The 20850-nt window shown below is 45.1% G+C and overlaps 1 protein-coding gene across 5 annotated transcripts in view; it reads right to left on the bottom strand.

Moving 5' to 3' along the window:
- Positions 1 to 20850, bottom strand: part of plch1 (phospholipase C, eta 1) — a 170315-nt gene that overhangs the window by 122613 nt on the left and 26852 nt on the right. The window contains exon 1 of one of the 5 annotated variants that reach the window (XM_017715420.2): positions 1494 to 1845. The exons of the other annotated variants lie outside the window; for them this stretch is intronic. Coding sequence (XP_017570909.1) covers positions 1494 to 1536 — 43 coding nt within the window. The 5' untranslated portion in view covers positions 1537 to 1845. Of the gene's footprint in view, positions 1 to 1493; positions 1846 to 20850 lie in introns of those variants that run through there. 5 annotated transcript variants of the gene reach the window in all.

The following is a 20850-nucleotide window of genomic DNA, read 5'->3' as shown; positions in this document are numbered from 1 at the left end:
ACGCAATCAGTCACTCTTGGCCGGGGCTCAGTGATGAATCGCGCGCTGGCAGTGCGGGAGATGAGAGATGAAGTCAATCGCGCTCAGTGTGACGTAAATAAAAACGCGGCTTCACATTCTAAACACAGCGCACGTGTCGGGAGCTGCTGCCTTCATCTGCTGAACGGAATTACCGCAAACAGGAGCCTCTCCGGACCCATAAATCCCCGCGAGGAATGTGGATGTTCGCGTCTCAGCCGAGTTATGACGTGCAAAATAAAGAAAAGCGTCAATCAATCATCATACAGTCACTGTGCGCAACGAAATGCGTCATTATCAATATTTCTTGGAAGATCTGAGATTATCACTGTATTAATGACGCCACCGTGTGTTTATAACAACGGATCGGAATAAAATCCTCTGTTTACTGTAGAGCCACCACTGCTACGCTGGGTATTGTGACCGACAGTCTCCTGGTTAGGTAACATTAGTGGACAGAATTATTCATAATTATGTTTAATAACCCATTAATAACGTCTTTACTGGCTGTTTCCGTCCTACCACATTTTGCACCTTTGCGCTAAGATCATTTTCCATTTGCGATCAGCCCTCGACACGCAATCGCAACGTTTTCGCTTCGTCATTTGACTTGTTTGTTATTTGTTGTTGTTGTTGTTTATTTACAGCACCTAGACTATGAAGCCGTGTTTAATCTCAGACAGCAGCATGCAATCAAACCCAGCCGCGTGCAGAGCGACAGCAACTACCCGAGTTGGCGAATGGGTGGATTTGCGATTGCGCTGTGCACAGGTGGCTCAGGGTGGATGAGGGTGGAAGTCCACAGAGCAATGGAGAGAATGAGTAGTATCGGTGTAGCTGTAGCTTCACGGACAGGAATCAGTGCGAAACGGTGGGATCGTAAGAGGAACTCGGTTTCAGCACCGCGGACAGCGCCAAAGACGCTCTCCCCAACAAACCCAGCGTGCGGACCGTTACGCGCAGCCCACTGCGTTTATATGAGTGTAAGACGGACGTTTTCATGCGTGGTCAGGTGGAATCGAGTGGTGCTGAATAACATCCTGACTTTGGACCAAACTAACCAAAACAATGCCGCTTTGGACCAAATTTGGAACACAAAAAAGGCCCATTTTAAACGAATCTAGACCACCAAAAAGGCCAATTTGAGACCAAACTAGACCACCAAAACCGCCCATTTGAGACCAAACTAGACCACCCAAAACAGCCCATTTGAGACCAAACTAGACCACCAAAACAGCCCATTTGAGACCAAACTAGACCACCAAAACAGCCTATTTGAGACCAAACTAGACCACCAAAAATGCCCACTTTAAACCAAACTAGACCACCAAGAAAGCCCACTTTGGACCAAATTACATGCTACGAAAACACCTCCGAGTGCATAACTGGGAAAACAGAGAGAGAGAGAGAGAGACAGAGAGAGAGAGAGAGAGAGAGACAGAGAGGGGTATTAATGTCTTTAAAGCGTCACTCACCCCTCTCAAAACTGAGATTTTTCATAACTTCAAGTTCTGCCATTATATATGTCGGCACGCGCACATCTCGCTAAGCCCCGAGACCCTTCCCGGACGGTCAGGCGGACAGGGCTGGTGAAGTGGACGCAGGGGTCACTGCGCTCTTCCATATAATTTTGGCGCCCTCTCCAAAGAGTCCTTCACTGGGCGAGAGGAGGAAGAGGAGGAGGAGGAGGAGAAGCGCGAGCCGGTCCACTCGACAAGAATCGCTCGGTCAGATCCATTCGGAGCCACAAAATCCACGAGCGCTCCAAAACAGCCCCCATTCCATTCCCTCTTTGCGCGCGCGCTCAGCTCAATTCAGCGCGCGCTTCTCTCTCTCTCTCTCTCTCCTCCCCCCCCCCCCCACCTCTCTCTCTCTCTCTCTCCCTCTCCCTCTGTCTCTCTCCCCCTGTCTATCTCTCTCTCTCTCTCTCTCTCTCCCTCCCTTTCGCTCCCTCTCGATCTCCCTGTCTCTCTCTCTCCCTCTGTCTCCCCCCCTCTGTATCTCTCTCCCTCTCTCCCTCCCTATCCCTCTCTCTCTCTCTCTCCCCCTCCCTCTCTCTCCCTCTCTCTCTCTCTCTCTCTCTCTCTCTCCCCCTGTCTCTCTCTCCCTCTCTCTGTCTCTCTCTCCCTCTCTCTCTCTCTCTTGGTCTCTCTCTCCCTCCCTATCCCTCTCTCTCTCGCTCTCGCTCTCTCTCTCTCTCTCTCTCTCTCTCTCTCTCTCCCCCTGTCTCTCTCTCCCTCTCTCTGTCTCTCTCCCTCTCTCTCTCTCCCTGTCTCCCTCTCTGTCTCTCTCTCCCTGTCTCTCTCTCTCCCCCCCTGTATCTCTCTCCCTCTCTCTGTCTCTCTCTCTCCCTCTCTCCCTATCCCTCTCTCTCTCTCTCCCTATCCCTCTCTCTCTCGCTCTCTCTCTCCCCCTGTCTCTCTCTCCCTCTCTCGGTCTCTCTCTCTCCCTATCCCTCTCTCTCTCTCTCTCTCTCTCTCCCTCCCTCTCGCTCCCTCTCCCTCTCCCTGTCTCTCTCTCTCTGCCTCTCTCCCTCTCTCTCTCCCTCTATCTGTCCCCCTGTCTCTCTCTCCCCCCCTCTGTATCTCTCTCCCTCTCTCCCTCCCTATCCCTCTCTCTCTCTCTCCCCCTCCCTCTTGCTCCCTCTCTCTCTCCCCCGTCTCTCTCTCTCTGTCTCTCTCCCCCTGTCTCTCTCCCTCTGTCTCTCTCCCCCTCTCTCTGTCTCTCTCCCTCTCCCTCTGTCTCTCTCCCTGTCTCTCTCTCCCTCCCTCTCTCTCTCTCCCTCCCTCTCGCTCCCTCTCCCTCTCCCTGTCTCTCTCTCTCTCTCACTCTCCCTCTGTCTCTCTCCCTCTGTCCCTCTCCCTCTGTCTCTGTCCCCCTGTTTCTCTCCCTCTCCCTCCCTATCTCTCTCTCTCTCCCTCCCTCTCACTGTCTCTCTTTCTCTCTCTCTCGCTCCCTCTCCCTGTCTCTCTCTCTCTCTCTCTCTCTCTCTGTCTCTCCCCCCTCTCTCTCTCGCTCTCTCTCTCTGTCTCTCCCTCTGTCTCTCTCTCTTTCTCTCCCTCTCTCTCACTCTCTCCCTCTCGCTCCCTCTCCCTGTCTCTCTCTCTCTCTCTCTCTCTCTCCCTCCCTATCCCTCTCCCTCTCTCTCTCGCTCTCTGTCTCTGTTATAAACTTATTTTACAGGAAATTACACTTTAGACCAAACTAGACCACCAAAAATGTTTTTCTCTGTCATTTAATCATTTCTTGGACTCTGTATATTCATTCATCTTCCTTTCACTCTTCTCTTCCTTCCACATCTATTCCCAGACAACATCTAAAAAATAGATAACTTGTACTCGAGGTAAAACGCACCCAAACATGCTGTTAACTTAATTACCTGCTTTTATTTTGACGCTTTAGAGAATATGACAGGTTTGACCCACTTCGCGACCTTGATTTGCGCATGTTACACAACTAAACACATCAGATGAATGAACAACGGTGTTTGAGAATGCGAGACTTTACAATGCAGTCATAGCAGCCTGAAATAAATCTCATTCGGCTTTGGTTTTTATCTGTCTTCAGATTGAAAACCCATCAATACTGTCAGCAGACAGAGCACAGAGCCTGAGCTTTGTTCAGAGATATTTACTCACATCACGCAGCCAGAGCCGCTGCAGGGGAAATGATGTGTTGTGACTTATGATGGGTCAGGCTTTTATCATTTTATTAAAAAAAAAAAACACAACAGGTGCTGAATTTCAGGCTTCTTTTTCCACAGAGCAAAGCCACATGGTGAGGAAACAGTTCCAGATTGTTCTGCTTGTGAGCTTCCTGGGGACGAAACGCTCAGTCGAGCAATCTTCTCAATAGATTTTGGTGAGAAAAGAGGCTCCTTAAGAGGACTGCTTGAACAACAGGCCAGTGGTGACCAGCTAAAACCCACCTTTTTCAGGTTTCTCCTCCAAATCTAACAGCCATAATCCAGATAATCAAAGACATCTGAAGATTTGATGGATCGGATGCATTTGAGGTGGATCCCTATGTTTAAAGGGTTCACACTGTAGTCAAAGGCCCAATCCCATTTCACATGTTCAACGTTCCTTCTGTTCAGCTCCTCAAGTCCTAACCAATGGGAGAGCTTGCTTGGCCAGATCCACCTAGATCCTGTCTGACTGTAGAGTTTAAATAACACAAATACAATGATTCTACTAAATAAACATAAACTGAATCAATCGGAAATCATATAGAAATCATTAGACCTTCTCTGAAGGCCTTGAAGACCCTGAAGGCTCCCCACTGCTTTTGTCCACTATGTAAATTTGAATGGTGGGCTTCTCAGTTTAGGATATTATATTCGCAAATATTCTCAATAATACATTGCGGAGATGACTGTGAGGCTTTAGTGCAGCGAAGAGAGGGTGAAGCCAAAGGAAAAGGCGATGAGGCTCATAAATAGATCACACCATGGATTTTTTTAAAGCAGGCGCATATGCTTCAAATCCGCTTTGAATTCTATGAGCCAGAGAATGTGGAACGCACGAGGGACTTCAGTCGCATTTATGAGGCTTTAAAATATTAGGCCTCTATTAAAATAACAAACTGGTTCCTCGTGACTTAAAAAGTAGCCAGGAAAAGTATGAAGCCCTAACAGTGTTCTGAAGGCATTAAGAAGTGACTGTAAATGACAGTCCATAAACCAGTGGCTCCTATTTCTGGCACATTTTAGGTTTTTTTCTATATATAATTAACATTATTACTTATTATTTGTTCTAAAGCTTGGAGGAAAACCTTGTTTCTCCATTTTTGTCATTTTCCAGTTTTTGACATAATTTGAAAACACCTGTTGTCCTTTATATTGTGTGTCAAGTGCATGGACCAAAATAAATGACCCAAAATGACTTGTAAAAAAATTCTGGTTCCATTGACTTACATTATAAGTAAAGTGAGTTTTTCCTTCTCCTGTAAAGTTAGCGTTTGGGAGATGGTTTTTGTTCTGACAACAGCGATAAGTTATGTGGCATGCAGCTCTCCACCTCTCGGCCTCTTCGGTTTGACTCAACTTGATGATTTTAGGTCGTTCATCACTGTTTTCTCAATACAACATCAGACATGCATAGGAATCCCTGTGGTGCCAAAAGTCTGGTTCCATTGACTTACATTAAAAGTAATGTATGTTGTTTCCTTCTCTTGTAAAGTTACCATTTTGGAGATACAAGGTTTTCTTCCAACAACAGCAATATGTGATTAAGATTCTGTGCCAGTAGCAGCTTTTATTTTACTTTCTTAAATCTCACAGATTGGAATGTTCTGAATTCTGGAGATACGCAGGCTGTATGGATGCCATCCACCAATCTAGCTTTGCCCCGTCACAGTGCTGCTAATCAACTATAGCTATATCGCCTCCTGTGCTTCCTTCATGTTACTGCAATCTGTCAGAATGACTGCATATTAGAACATCATGGAGATTGATTTAATTTTCAATGCATTAACGCATCAACATTTTCTAAAGACCTAAAGTCAAATAAAAAATGAGTATGCCAGAGCAGAAAAACACTAAAACGTCCATTTCAGGAGGACGAGGACTGAAAACCAGCCGCTCTCTGGAGCTGAAAGGCTCCATATGCTAATTTACAACATGCCATTAAGTTTGGAACGTGCTTAAAGGGAAGTCTTTCTTCCATGATAAACGTTCACATTGATTATGAAATGAAGTGTAAAATTGCAGCTGTAGGCCACTGTCTTATGAAAGGGTTCAACACCAATGCTGCTGTGCCTAGAAGGAAAGACAAAAGATGAACGGCTATTATTTCATTTAGGAAACTTGCACAGTGGGGATTAGAATGAGTTTTGCAATTATTTGTGAATTTATTAACAGTCGTTAATAAACCAAAGAGTATGCTGTTAATAACTCCATATTCATAGCCTGTCTAAGCGTTTTTAGTGGACCCACTTTAAAACAGTGCACAGAAGAGCTGTAGGCCAGCCTGCACCTGCCGGTGATGGAGGCGAAGTGCCACAAGTTCAACTCCAATTCCCAGAAGCCCTCAGGCTGATTATTCCCAACCTGGCACACCAGTGGACTCTTCTATGTAAGGCTGTGGCAAACAGCAGCCCTTTGTCACACCCACCTGTAGAGGGGTACATAGCCCCAGTGGCTATTTAGACAAAAAAGAAAAGGAGAGGAAAAGAAAAGAGGGCTGAAAAAAGAGAAATTACCCCACAACAACAGAAAGTAGAAAAAGAGGGCTAAAAAAATAATAAATTGCCCCAAAACTACTTAAAAGCCAAAAAGAAGGCTTAAATGAGAAACGGCTCTGAGCCACACAAAAGTGTTTGTTCCACAAAGAGCAAACAGGTGAAATGTAAAGCTGATCTTCCTCTCAGAATCACAGAGGAAGTGTCTTCTGTTTTCTGATTAACTTTAATTTGACTTTTCTATCTCAGCCCTTGTTTGAGCACGCTAATTTCAGCGTCCCCTTTGTTTGCCCTTTCCTGCCTTTTTTTTCCCCATTCATGGAGGTGCATCCCGGTGGTGAGCCACCTAAATCCCAACGTGCAGATTCACTCCATTCACACTCCATTAATTCATTTAAGACCCTTTCTCATGGGTTTCCCCCGCTGCACTTGAGTCCGCCTCCCTGCCAACAACAAGTGGATTAGGTGATAATGGACTATTAGAGCTAAGCCTAAGGATATAGGCCATAAATGCAAACCTCTGTCAAAAACAAAACAACGACCTATATGACGATGCTAATGTCTATTAGCGCCCTGTGGGATTTCTAGTAGTATGTTAGCACCAAGCTAAAGATTGTTTTTGGCTGTTGAAGGTTGTAAAAGACATTCAATGCTGTATCCAAATCTTGTAGCCATAATTAATACAAACTGTACTTTGTATGTGGCAGTTTGCAATTCATTTACAGTTAGTTTCCAGTAAAGAATCCTGGCATAGAACTGCCAGTGCAGTCAGTGAAGTATTCACGTTCAAGAGTTTTACGGTCATATGCACAGCAGACACAGGCAGTTACACTGTACAATGAAATTCTTATTTTGCTGTATTATATATACACAGTACTGTGCGAAAGTCTTAGGCACCCAAGACACATTTTCAGAACCTGTTTATTTGTGTAGCTTGTGTTTATTTGCTGAGAAAAGTGTTAATATTTGAATAAACAAAATTTATAGAATATTAATTAATAATGATATATAATAAATAGTGATTTTTTGGATGTCGGTGTGTTTGTTTAACTGTTTTCAAGCCTCTCCTCGAGGAAGTCCAGTATTATATATAGTTAAAAAGCAGCTCCTGGTTTGAATCAGTGCTTCAGTACATTGTGCTCATGATGTAATTGATTATATTAACAAGTCTCTGTGGCGGCTGTGAAGGTCTCAAGGAAAAAATACGGACCCAAGTAATTCTTTTACTTTTTATTGTTTTCATGTTTATTTGAATTATAAATATGACTTTATTCTAATGTATATTGTGATAAACTCACTGATGCGTTAAATTTGCTTAGATGCCTAAAACTTTCACACAGTACTGAACATGTATAAAATATTTTTATACTTTCTATACTATATCTATACTTTCTACAGCAAAATAAGAATTTCATATATATATATATATATATATATATATATATATATATATATATATATATATATATATATATATATATATATAATGAAAGTTTTGTTTTATGTTTTTCTCTCTCTCTCTCTAAAGTTGTCCCACCCACTTGCCATCAGAATGTCATTGGTTGATTCCAATGTCATAATAAAAGAGATCTAGCTTAGGTCTAGCTGCCTAGATACCATGGAGGATCAATCCTGATTGGACAATTGTCCATTGGCTTAAGATTGAACCCTATTGGGTCCAGACAAAACTTAGCCCTTAAAATTCCAGGCTTATTATGTAGTAAGGCTTATTATGCAGTTAGTACAGGCACTCGAATTCAAACTGGTTGAGCTATTCTTAGGTTATAGAGGTGTGTAATACAATTGTGGGCTAACAGAATGTGACACATTGGTAGAAACCCCAATAGCAAGCATACTTGCAGCAACTAAACACAGTTTGTGGTTTATTGGTCACTATAAGCGTCTATTACTTATGAGCTAAATTAACTTCATACCCAAAGCAAAACTAAAGAAGGAAACCTCAGACTCTAGTTACGTCTTGGCTGATCGACTACATTTGGGATGAGGGGAATAGTGCATAAATGATAAGCTTATGGTTTAAATCAGAGGTTCTCTGTGCCAGCACAGTTTAGTGTTTTCCCCTCCTTCCCGCTAACATATGGCTCTACAAGCCAGCTAATTAGCAAGCCCTTCAGGAGCTGAATCAGAGGTGGAGGGGGGTGATGGAGAGTGCAAACATACGAAAAAACACATAAAGAGTAAAAAAATCCAGTAAAGGGTGCTGTGAGCAGTGCAGTGCCTCCGAGGCTAAGCAGGGACATGGGCAAGCATCCCTCTGCTGGCCTAATTTTAGAGCTTACATAAACCCATGGGAACACTTGTCCATGCCACAGGAAAAAGCATCGCCTTGCGCTAAATTGCTCTGTCAATGAAGATTCTCTTTTTCAGGCCACAGCCACCCGTAACCTGTGTGTGAGAAACAGCCTATAAGACAGTTAGAGTGTCATTTCTGCCTGTTCCCCTGCGATTCTGCAGCCCTTCATTCATCATCTCAGCAACGGCGATGGGGAAATAAAGACTTATCAAATGTTGTTGGTGTGTGTGTGTGTGTGTGTGTGTGTGTGTGTGTGTGTGTGTGTGTGTGTGTGTGTGTGTGTGTGTTTGAGCTGGGATGTGCTCTAGGCTTCAGTGGAGCAGTATTCACTGCATTCTAATCAGAGGAAAGTCTGCTGAATGTGTGGGTGTGTCAAGGGTGTAGCTACTGTTGGCAGCCTAGTTCTCCTTGTATTTTATTAGTTTGTGTTAATATATATTTATTTACTGATTGATTGTTTGATTGATTGATTGATTGATTGATTGATCAATTGTTGTATATACACAGTCATATGCAAAGGTCTGAACTACCCCAGTCAAATGTGCAAATAAGTTAACATATCTTCTACAGCAGACCTGGGCATTGCACGGCCTGCAGGCCACAACCGGACCTCTGACTATCTCTGACTGGCCCGCATGAGATCGTTGGTAAATTAGAAGTGAAAAGTAAATTGGATGTTAGGGAACTGGCCCTGTGACCGGAAGGTCGCCGGTTCGCTCCCCAGAGCTGACAGCACGTGACTGAGGTATCCTTGAGCAAGACACCTAACCCCCAACTGCTCCCCGGGCGCCATGGATAGGGCTGCCCACCGCTACGGGCAAGTGTGCTCACTGCCCCCTAGTGTGTGTGTATTCACTAGTGTGTATGTGGTGTTTCACTTCACGGATGGGTTAAATAAGGAGGTGGAATTTCTTAACTGTGACATCCATCCATCCATCCATCCATCATCTTCCGCTTCTCCGGGGTTCGGGTCGCGGGGGCAGCATCCTGAGCAATGAAGCCCAGACCTCCCTTTCCCCAGCCACTTCCACTAGCTCCCTGGGAGGGATTCCGAGGCGCTCCCAGGCCAGCTGGGCGATATAGTCACGCCAGCGTGTCCTGGGTCTTCCCCGGGGTCTCCTCCCCAGTGGACTTGCCTGTGACACCTCCCAAGGGAGGCGTCCAGGAGGCATCCTAACAAGATGCCCGAACCACCTCAACTGGCTCCTCTCGACGTGAAGAAGCAGCGGCTCTACTCCGAGTCCCTCCCGGATGACCGAACTTCTCACCCTATCTCTAAGGGAGAGTCCAGCCACCCTGCGGAGGAAACTCATTTCAGCCGCTTGTATTCGCGATCTCGTTCTTTCGGTCATTACCCAAAGCTCATGACCATAGGTGAGGGTGGGAACATAGATCGACCAGTAAATCGAGAGCCTTGCCTTATGGCTCAGCTCTTTCTTTACCACAACAGACCGGTAAAGAGCCCGCATCACTGCTGACCCAGCACCAATCCGCCTGTCAATCTCCTGCTCCCTTGTACCATCACTCGTGAACAAGACCCCAAGATACTTAAACTCCTCCACTTGAGGCAAGAGCTCATCCCCGACCCAGAGAGGGCTCTCCACCCTTTCCCGCGTGAGAACCATGGCCTCGGATTTGGAGGTACTGATCCTCATCCCGGCCGCTTCACACTCGGCTGCAAACCGATCCAGTGAAAGCTGAAGTTCACGGCCTGATGTCCCCAATAGGACCACATCATCTGCAAACAGCAGCGATGTGACCCTGAGGTCACCAAACCGGACACCCTCCATCCCCTGACTGCGCCTAGAAATTCTATCCATAAAAATTATGAATAGAATCGGTGACAAAGGGCAGCCCTGACGGAGTCCAACTCTCACTGGGAAAAAGTCTGACTTACTGCCGGCCATGCGAACCAAGCTCCTGCTTTGTTTGTACAGGGCCTGAATGGCTCGTAGCAAAGAGCCATGTACCCCATACTCCCGAAGCACCTCCCACAGAATACCCCGGGGAACACAGTCGAATGCCTTCTCCAAATCCACAAAGCACATGTGGACTGGTTGGGCAAACTCCCATGAACCCTCGAGAATCCTGGAGAGGGTAAAGAGTTGGTCCAGTGTTCCACGACCAGGGCGGAACCCGCACTGCTCCTCCTGAATCCGAGGTTCGACTATAAGCCGGACTCTCTTCTCCAGTACCCTTGCATAGACCTTACCAGGGAGGCTGAGGAGTGTGATTCCCCTGTAGTTGGAACACACCCTCCGGTCCCCCTTTTTAAAAAGAGGCACCACCACCCCAGTCTGCCAATCAAGTGGCACCACCCCCGATGTCCATGCAATGTTGAAAAGGCGTGTCAGCCAAGACAGCCCCACAACATCCAGAGCCTTGAGGAACTCGGGACGGATCTCATCCACCCCTGCAGCCCTGCCGCCAAGGAGCTTTTTAACTACCTTAGCGACTTCGGCCTCAGTAATGGACAAGCCTATTCCCGTGTCCCCAGACTCTGCCTCCTCACTGGAGAACATGTTGGTGGGATTGAGAAGGTCCTCAAAGTATTCCTTCCACCGCCCAATGACGTCTTCAGTCGAAGTCAGCAGCACACCATCTCCACTATATACAGTGCTAGTGGCACACTGCTTTCCCCTTCTGAGTCGCCTGACGGTTTGCCAGAATCTTTTCGGAGCCGACTTAAAGTCACTTTCCAAGGCCTCACCGAACTCTTCCCACACCCGGGTTTTTGCCTTGGCAACGACTGAAGCCGCAGATCGCTTGGCCTGTCGATACCTGCCAGCTGCCTCTGGTGTCCTACAGGCCAACCATGTACAGTAGGACTCCTTCTTCAGCTTGACGGCATCTCTCACCTGGGGTGTCCACCACCGGGTTCGAGGATTACCGCCCCGACAGGCACCAACTACCTTGCGACCACAGCTACAGTCAGCCGCTTCAACAATGGAGGAGCGGAACATGGCCCATTCTGAGTCAATGTCCCCCACCTCCCCCGATATCTGGTCAAAGTTCTGACGGAGGTGTGAGTTGAAGATCAATCTGACAGGTTCTTCTGCCAGACGTTCCCAGCAAACCCTCACTATACGTTTGGGCTTGCCTGGTCTGACTGGCATCTTCCCCCACCACCTGATCCAACTCACCACCAGGTGGTGATCAGTTGACAGCTCAGCTCCTCTCTTTACCCGAGTGTCCAGTACACATGGCCGCAAGTCCGCTGACACGACTACAAAGTCAATCATTGAACTGCGGCCTAGGGTGTCCTGGTGCCATGTGCACTTATGGACATCCTTGTGTTCAAACATGGTGTTCGTTATGGACAAACTGTGGTTTGCACAGAAGTCCAAAAACTGAACACCACTCGGGTTCAGATCAGAGAGGCCATTCCTCCCAATCACACCCCTCCAGGTCTTACTGTCGTTGCCCACGTGAGCGTTGAAGTCCCCCAGTAGGACAATCGAGTCTCCAGGAGGAGCACTTTCAAGCACCCCTTCCAAGGACTCTATGAAGGCTGGGTATTCTGAACTGCTGTTCGGTGCATAAGCACAGACAACAGTCAGGACCCGTTCCCCAACCCGAAGGCGTAGGGAAGCTACCCTCTCGTCCACCGGGGAAAACCCCAACATACAGGCGCCGAGTCGAGGGGCTATGAGAAAGCCCACACCTGCCCGCCGCCTCTCACCATGGGCAACTCCAGAAAAGAAAAAAGTCCAGCCCCTCTCAAGGAGATTGGACCCAGAGCCCAAGCTGTGTGTTGAGGTGAGCCCGACTATATCTAGCTGGTATCTCTCGACCTCGCGCACCAACTCAGGCTCCTTCCCCGCCAGTGAGGTAACGTTCCAAGTTCCAAAAGCCAGTTTCAGCAACCGAGGATCAGAACGCCAAGGCCCACGCCTTCGGACACTGCCCGATCCACAATGCACCGCACCCCTACTACTGCCCCTCCCATCGGTGGTGGGTCGATGGGAGGGTTAACTGTGACAAATGCACGAAATATATTTACAATGCTTTTATTTTTAAGGCAACCCGTTTGTTTTTTTTTATTTTTTATTTGCATCTTCACTCAAATATGTCAGCAAATGTGTTGGACAGCTTTCAAGATTGCTCTTAGCCCTTAAATATGTCGGCTAACATGAAAAGAAAGACTGATGCTGAATGCAGAGTTTTAAACAAAACATGGACTTTTAAATATTTATTTACCCAAGTCAAACGTAAAGCTGTGTGCTGGGTTTGTGGAGAACAGATAGCTGTGTTTAAGAATTACAGTTTGAATCACCATTACGAGAGTAAGCACGCAGAGAAATACAAGATCTTGACCGATGCAGAGCGTCTGAAGATCTGCTAGCGAAACTGAAAAGGCAGCAAGGATTTTTTACAAAGCTCCACTCATCCAGGGAGGCGGCCGTCAGGACCAGCTTAGTAATATCACACAAAACTGCAAGAAAAAGTAAGCCATTTAGGTTAAAGTGATGCTCGTCTTTGAAAAACATGCTATTTTATGTCAGGTTGTGATGCTAGTTTTTTTAAACAATGCAAAATGTTTACAGTTTCCTAAACTGAACCATCACAAGTTTATTAAATAATGATATAATCCTCCACATTTTGATTGTATCATTGTAATGTTTCATTGACTGTTTATACATATATATATATATATATATATATATATATATATATATATATATATATATATATATATACATATATACATAAAGGTTATTATAAATGCTGTATACAGTATACATGTACTGGGCAGAACTAAGTTAAGTATATTTGTCTGGCCCTCTAAAACCATTCCAATTTCTCATGTGGCCCCTTGGGAAAATTAATTGCCCACCCCTGTTCTACAGGGACCTGGAAATTATAGTAAATTTTAGAGCACTATTTCTAATTGTTTTGCTGAGTTTAATATACTGGGGGAAAAAAATAAAACCATGAATGAAAAATGTGCCGCAGCTTTTGCACATACAACGTTTTATTATTGTTCCAATTAACTGACCCTTATTAGTCCCACAACGGGGAAATTTCACCTCCGCATTTAACCCATCCGTGAAGTGAAACACCACATACACACTACTGAATACACACACACTAGGGGGCAGTGAGCACACTTGCCCAGTGGGGTGGGCAGACCAATCCACAGCACCCGGGGAGCAGTTGGGAGTTAGGCGTCTTGCTCAAGGACACCTCAGTCACGTGCTGTCGGCTCTGGGGATCAAACCGGCAACCTTCTAATCACGAGGCTGGTTTCCTAACCTCCAGCCCATGACTGCCCAATACGTTAAACTGTCAGCAAATAAACAGTAATTGTGCATTTTACTTAGAACAGGGGTGCAGAACTCCGGTCCTGGAGGGTCCAGTGACCAGCTCAAGCATACCCACTAAACCTGGCAATTATAGATAATCAGGTGTGTTGGAGCAGCTAAATCACCAAACTGTGCTGGACACCAGCCCTCCAGGACAGGAGTTGTGCACCCCTGACCTAGAAAATCAACAAAACATCATTGAACCAGGGGCACCCAAACTTTTGCATACGAGTGTATACAGTACGTGCAGATGTCAGACACCAACCTGTTAATTTCACTTTCCAAATACAGCTTCCAAAACAGGAGTTCAAAAAATTATTCAAATATACAGATTAAATGGGATCCTAGCAACCACCCGCAAGACCTGATAGACCACCAAACCTGCCCCTGCTGGATAAACAGCACTTAAGCCTCTCATTTTTGAGAGACAGAAGAAATAATCCACAGGTGTTTCTGCCCAACACTCATTGTCCATTTAATCAGCTCCACTTACTATATAGGTCCACAGATCAGAGAATTTAATATTATATAAACAATTTCCTCTGATGACACTGTGACACTGCAGTGGGTAACATTCTAACCATTCAGCTACAGTGAAGTAGACGGTCATCATCCCCACCATAATGATGTCTCTGGGCCTTAATACATGTAAGCTGCCCCCCAAATCTGTATCAGCCCCCCTACTGCCCCACTGGTCTGTACGTGTGTGTGTGGATCTGTCAGTACTGACAGTTATCAGATTGGTCAGATATTGCTGTGGGCAGAGATTTCCCTCGCTGGCACCATTATGGGTGTCTCGTGTGCATGTGAGTGTGTGCATGATGTCATCATGTGCATGCGTTTGTGTGTGTGTGTGTGTGTGTGTGTGTGTGTGTGTGTGTGTGTGTGTGTGTGTGTGTGTGTGTGCAGTCACCGTGTTTTCTCACATACAGCACTGTGCGAAGTCAAAGACCACCCTACATTTATATATTTACATCATCACACAAAAGACTCAACAACTCAATATAATATGCTTTTCTACAGGATTTACTGCGTCCCCTCTGCCTTTATTACAGCGTGCGCTTTCAGCTTTTACAGCTTCTCGCTTTTTGAGCCACATTGTATGCGCTGCCATCGTGTGTGGGCGTGTGTGCAGTGTATGCGAGTGTGCATGTAAAATCGTGTGTGTGTGTGTGTGCAGTGTATGTGAGTGTGCATGTGTAATTGTGTGTGTGTGTGTGCGTGTGCATGTATGTGTGATGTGAACACTGTGACAGCAGCTGTTTGAAGACCACCACCCTTCGGCTGATGAAAAAGAATGTTCTAGAATGAAGTGATCAAGCCTCGCAGTGACCTGGCTGGAAGCATGGACCGCTATTGATGGGCAGTAGAGTGGACTGGAATGTAGGTGACAAGATCAATACCGTCTGAAGGTGCAAGACATCCACTCCCCCCCTCTGTGTGGACTGTTAGGTCTCATCCAACCATTCAACCATCCAAACCCTTATTTGTGTGTGTGTGTCTGTGTGTGTGTGTTTGTGTGTGTGGGTGGGTGTTTGTTTAGTCTGACCAGAGAAAAAACTGGTCTAACCTAGAAGGGCAACAAAATGCTCCTGACTTTGTAAAATGCTTTTGGCACACATTTTTCATTTTCACACACATCATCATCATCATCATCATCTATATGTATATATTCTCACTGTCCAAAGAAAAACAAGTATTTACATAATGATAACTTGATAGGAAAAGGACAGATATTGCATTCACTTTTAATACAAGTTAATGTAGAGATATTTTATGTGGTGGAGCGTTTCTAGTGGTCCATTCATCACAACATTTAGCTGCAACAAAACCTTGTACCTCCAAATTGGTAACTTTACAGGAGAAGGAAAAAACCTACTTTATATTCAATGTAAGTCAGTGGAACCAGAACCAGGTCATTTCTGTTGGTCCATTTAAACACAATTTAAAACACAACAGGCGTTTTCAAATGACGACAGAGACTGAAAAATGACAAAAATGGAGATGCAAGGTTTTGTTCCGATAACAACATATCACTGCTGTCAGAGGAAAACCTCGTATCTGTATTTTTGTTGTTATTCAGTTTTTGGTATAATTTTAAAAAAGCCTATTGACCTTTACATTATGTGTAAATTTCATGATAAATGGAACTGTTTGACATGACAGTCATGAAACATATAGAGCTGTAGTGTATATTATGTTATTATATATATATATATATATATATATATATATACATACATATATTCATTCACTCATTCATTTTCCAAGCCGCTTCTCCGTCAGGGACGCGGGGGGGGTGCTGGAGCCTATCCCAGCAGTCCTCGGGCGGAAGGCAGGATATACCCTGGACAGGTCACCAGTCCATCGCAGGGCAAAATTATATTATATATTTACATATACACATTTTCATATCACTATTACATATTACTATTACATGTACTTACATGTGCAAAGGTCTTAGGCACCCAAACAATCTGATTAAAACTATTAAACTGAGCAATAAGTTTCAGCAAGTAAAATCATTATAATTAATTCAGAAGCAACAGAAAAAATAGTCATCAAAAAGTAGTTGAGAAGTGAGCTAGTTAGAAGACTCTGTGACTGTCACCTGTGTGTGTGTGTGTGTGTGTGTGTGTGTGTGTGTGTGTGTGTGTGTGTGTGTGTGTGTGTGTGTGTGTGTGTGTGTGTTCTGCTTGCTGAGATATTGCTGGTGGGCCCTGTATTCCCTCTCTTAGCAACATGTGCATCACACATACTCTCTTCACACACACACGTACACATATGGTAACATAGAATTTAATGCTCATTAATGCAGTTTCACTCCTTTATTCCACACAAAGCACTATCATTCCTTCACTCCCTTCCTCCATCACTCAACTCTCAGAGGAGAAACAAACTGTCACCAGCTGTGACAGATAAACAGACAGACAGAGGGAAAGACAGAGAGAGAGAGTGAGGGACAAAGTGAGAGAGAGAGAGAGAGAGAGTGAGGGACAAAGTGAGAGAGAGAGAGAGAGAGAGAGAGAGAGTGAGGGACAAAGTGAGAGAGAGAGAGAGAGAGAGAGAGAGTGAGGGACAAAGTGAGAGAGAGAGAGAGAGAGAGAGAGAGAGAGAAAGAGAGTGAGGGACAAAGTGAGAGAGAGAGAGAGAGAGAGAGAGAGAGAGAGAGAGAGTGAGGGACAAAGTGAGAGAGAGAGAGGGACAAAGTGAGAGAGAGAGAGAGAGAGAGAGAGAGAGTGAGGGACAAAGTGAGAGAGAGAGAGAGAGAGAGAGTGAGGGACAAAGTGAGAGAGAGAGAGAGAGAGAGAGAGAGAGAGAGAGTGAGGGACAAAGTGAGAGAGAGAGAGAGAGAGAGAGAGAGAGAGAGAGAGTGAGGGACAAAGTGAGAGAGAGAGAGAGAGAGAGAGAGAGAGAGAGAGAGAGAGAGAGTGAGGGACAAAGTGAGAGAGAGAGAGAGAGAGAGAGAGAGAGAGAGAGTGTGAGGGACAAAGTGAGAGAGAGAGAGAGAGAGAGAGAGAAAGAGGGACAAAGTGAGAGAGAGAGAGAGAGAGAGAGAGAGAGAAAGAGAGTGAGGGACAAAGTGAGAGAGAGAGAGAGAGAGAGAGAGAGAGAGTGAGGGACAAAGTGAGAGAGAGAGAGAGAGAGAGAGAGAGAGTGAGGGACAAAGTGAGAGAGAGAGAGAGAGAGAGAGAGAGAGAGAGAGAGAGAGAGTGAGGGACAAAGTGAGAGAGAGAGAGGGACAAAGTGAGAGAGAGAGAGAGAGAGAGAGAGTGTGAGGGACAAAGTGAGAGAGAGAGAGAGAGAGAGAGAGAGTGAGGGACAAAGTGAGAGAGAGAGAGAGAGAGAGAGAGAGTGAGGGACAAAGTGAGAGAGAGAGAGAGAGAGAGAGAGAGAGAGAGAGAGAGAGAGTGAGGGACAAAGTGAGAGAGAGAGAGAGAGAGAGAGAGAGAGAGAGTGAGGGACAAAGTGAGAGAGAGAGAGAGAGAGAGAGAGAGAGAGAGAGAGAGTGTGAGGGACAAAGTGAGAGAGAGAGAGAGAGAGAGAGAGAGAGAGAAAGAGGGACAAAGTGAGAGAGAGAGAGAGAGAGAGAGAGAGAGAGAGAGAGAGTGAGGGACAAAGTGAGAGAGAGAGAGAGAGAGAGAGAGAGAGAGAGTGAGGGACAAAGTGAGAGAGAGAGAGAGAGAGAGAGAGAGAGAGAGAGAGAGTGAGGGACAAAGTGAGAGAGAGAGAGAGAGAGAGAGAGAGAGAGAGAGAGAGAGAGAGAGAGAGAGAGTGAGTGAGGGACAAAGTGTGAGAGAGAGAGAGAGAGAGAGAGAGAGTGAGGGACAAAGTGAGAGAGAGAGAGGGACAAAGTGAGAGAGAGAGAGAGAGAGAGAGAGAGAGTGAGGGACAAAGTGAGAGAGAGAGAGAGAGAGAGAGTGAGGGACAAAGTGAGAGAGAGAGAGAGAGAGTGAGGGACAAAGTGAGAGAGAGAGAGAGAGAGAGAGAGAGAGAGAGAGAGAGAGTGAGGGACAAAGTGAGAGAGAGAGAGAGAGTGAGGGACAAATTGAGAGAGAGAGAGAGAGAGAGAGAGAGAGAGAGAGAGAGAGAGTGAGGGACAAATTGAGAGAGAGAGAGAGGCAAGCTGAAGACCAAACGAGAGGATACCACAGCATATAACTTTCACACACCCCTCTTTTTCTAGACACGTCAATCTCTCTCTCTCTCTCTTTCTTTCTCTTTCTTTCTCTCTCAGGCTTTTAGGCTATGAGGGCTGAATTACAGTGCCATTGAGCAGTGTGGTGTAAAACAAGACAGGCAGAGTAGCTCAGGGTAGACGACTGGGCGGCCCAACTGCCGCTATACATCACCTTCTGACCCAATGCCCTTTAACTGCATCTCACAATCACTGCCGGACTGATATCCTGATATAAGATAAATCCCAACCAAAGCCCCACACTTACTAATACGGAGAAGATGGAAGCCTCTAATAGCTCTAATATGCAAGCCTGGATTATCTTCCCATTGGTTTTATGGGTGTGTGCCCAGCGGCCCAACCCACTAGGGGGCCTCTGCGGACAATTATGAGAAAATCTAAACAGCTGTTCTGGCTCGCGGTGGGAACTTTATTAGCAGCACAATGTAAAAAAATGAACTCATTTCAAATTTGTCACTGTGTTATGGTTGGTCATGATCTGGATGCTCTCCATATTTACCCTGAACATCTGCTTCATTTTCACTCCCAATTTTCTCTTACCAACTGTTCCACTGTCCGCTCAGCTTATTTCAGCCAAGTCAGGTTTTTAGCACTGAACTAGTGTTTCCTTTGAAGGTAATTTTAAATATGAAGCTACAGATTGAGAAGTTGTGCCTGGGGGATGTATAAAGGCAAGTGGTGGACAAAGTACACAAACTATGTACTTGAGTTAAAGTAGAGATACCCAAGGTAAAATATTACTCCAGTAAAAGTAGAAGTTCTTCCCTTTAGACCTCCACTTGAGTAAAAATACAAATGTACTTTAGTATCAAAAGTAAAAGTACTAAAAGAGTAATTAACTTAATGCAACAAGTTTAAGTTTAATAAACACTGGCTTTAAACTCAGGATCACAGATGAGCTCCTTTACTATGTTGATCAGCGTCTGTTCATAAACATAAACCAGCCCAAACTAATTTACTATAAAATTAAATGGTGTTTGTAGAAATTCAGAAAAAAGCCGCGTCAGTCTCGACTGCATATGTGGACATATTTCTATATTGTGCTCTATTTACACAAAGTTAGGTTAGTTCATCATTTATGTTGAACAGACTCTCCAGAAATTTTACGCTGCTGCGCTGACGTTGAACCGTGTGCTGCACTGGGTCGGTATGACCAACAGGTAAAAACAAGCACTAAACAAAGTGACCGCTGTGCCCTGATTGGTGCTCTGGCTTTGCACTTCTTTTGTTTTGACATGTTACTTTTTTATACACACAGAAACCAAAAGGAACGACAGATTTCACAAATGTAGCAGAGTAAAAAGTGAGATATTTGACTTTGAAATGTAGTGGAGTGAAAGGAAAAAGTCGCCCAGAATAGAAAAACTTCAGTACAAATACACAAAAAACTACTTAAGTACAGAAATTAATTACATTTACTTCTTTACTGTCCACCACTGATAAAGCCAAGATCTGATACTCTGATAGAGTAGAGCAGAGGTCACTAATAGGTGGACTCCGGTCAGAGTACAGAACCAGACACTGTTCAATGCGGACGTGGACCTGTAACCAATGACCTATGGAGAATTATTCAATTTCGACAGGGTGGACCTATTTTAATATTAACTTTTCTAGTTATTACGGTACCGATTTAGCAGCCGGAGACTCACAGACCAATCACGTGTTGCAAATATCACACGTGATGCTGCTCAACCAATCAGATCTGTGCATTATGATGAGCACTGAGACACGAGGGAGTGATGCACACATGGGGGAGGAATGAGGCGAGAAACAACAGTCAGAGAAGTAAGTGAGTCAGAGTTATTTCACATGTTGTGATCTAAAAAGAGAAAACTGACCATAAATATTGTTGAAATATGACTGAACTGGACTTTATTTGATTTGATATTCAGTTGTTGACTGTATAAGATGTTGATATAACACCTAGGCTATTTCAGTTTACAGTAAATGGTATTGAAACTGTCTGCTTCCACTCAGAGGAAAGAAAAATTGAAAAGAAACCACCACTTCCATGCCCCCTATGGCAGTACGCTTTAGCCTAGGATGCGTAGTAATGCTTCACTGCAGTTCATGTTTTGCTTGTCAAAAGCAAATGCATGCAAATGTTGCACTGGCTTTTGGGCTTATGTGAACCTGTGCCCACGTTAATGTGTATATAATCTTACTATTGTTTTGTCTCTATTTAAGAAATATATGCCTTCATAGTGTTGAGATGCCCAGGACCACGGTGAGTGTGCTACCACTGAAGGGCTGCACAGCCCTCATGCAACCTGCTGTGATATCCTATGGCCCAAAACTGTAGCCAGGTTGGGGCCCACCAAACATTTGTGCTC

The sequence above is a fragment of the Pygocentrus nattereri genome, chromosome 7 (assembly GCF_015220715.1).
Source record: "Pygocentrus nattereri isolate fPygNat1 chromosome 7, fPygNat1.pri, whole genome shotgun sequence".
NCBI lineage: Eukaryota > Metazoa > Chordata > Actinopteri > Characiformes > Serrasalmidae > Pygocentrus > Pygocentrus nattereri.
This window is presented reverse-complemented; position numbering and strand designations above follow the sequence as displayed.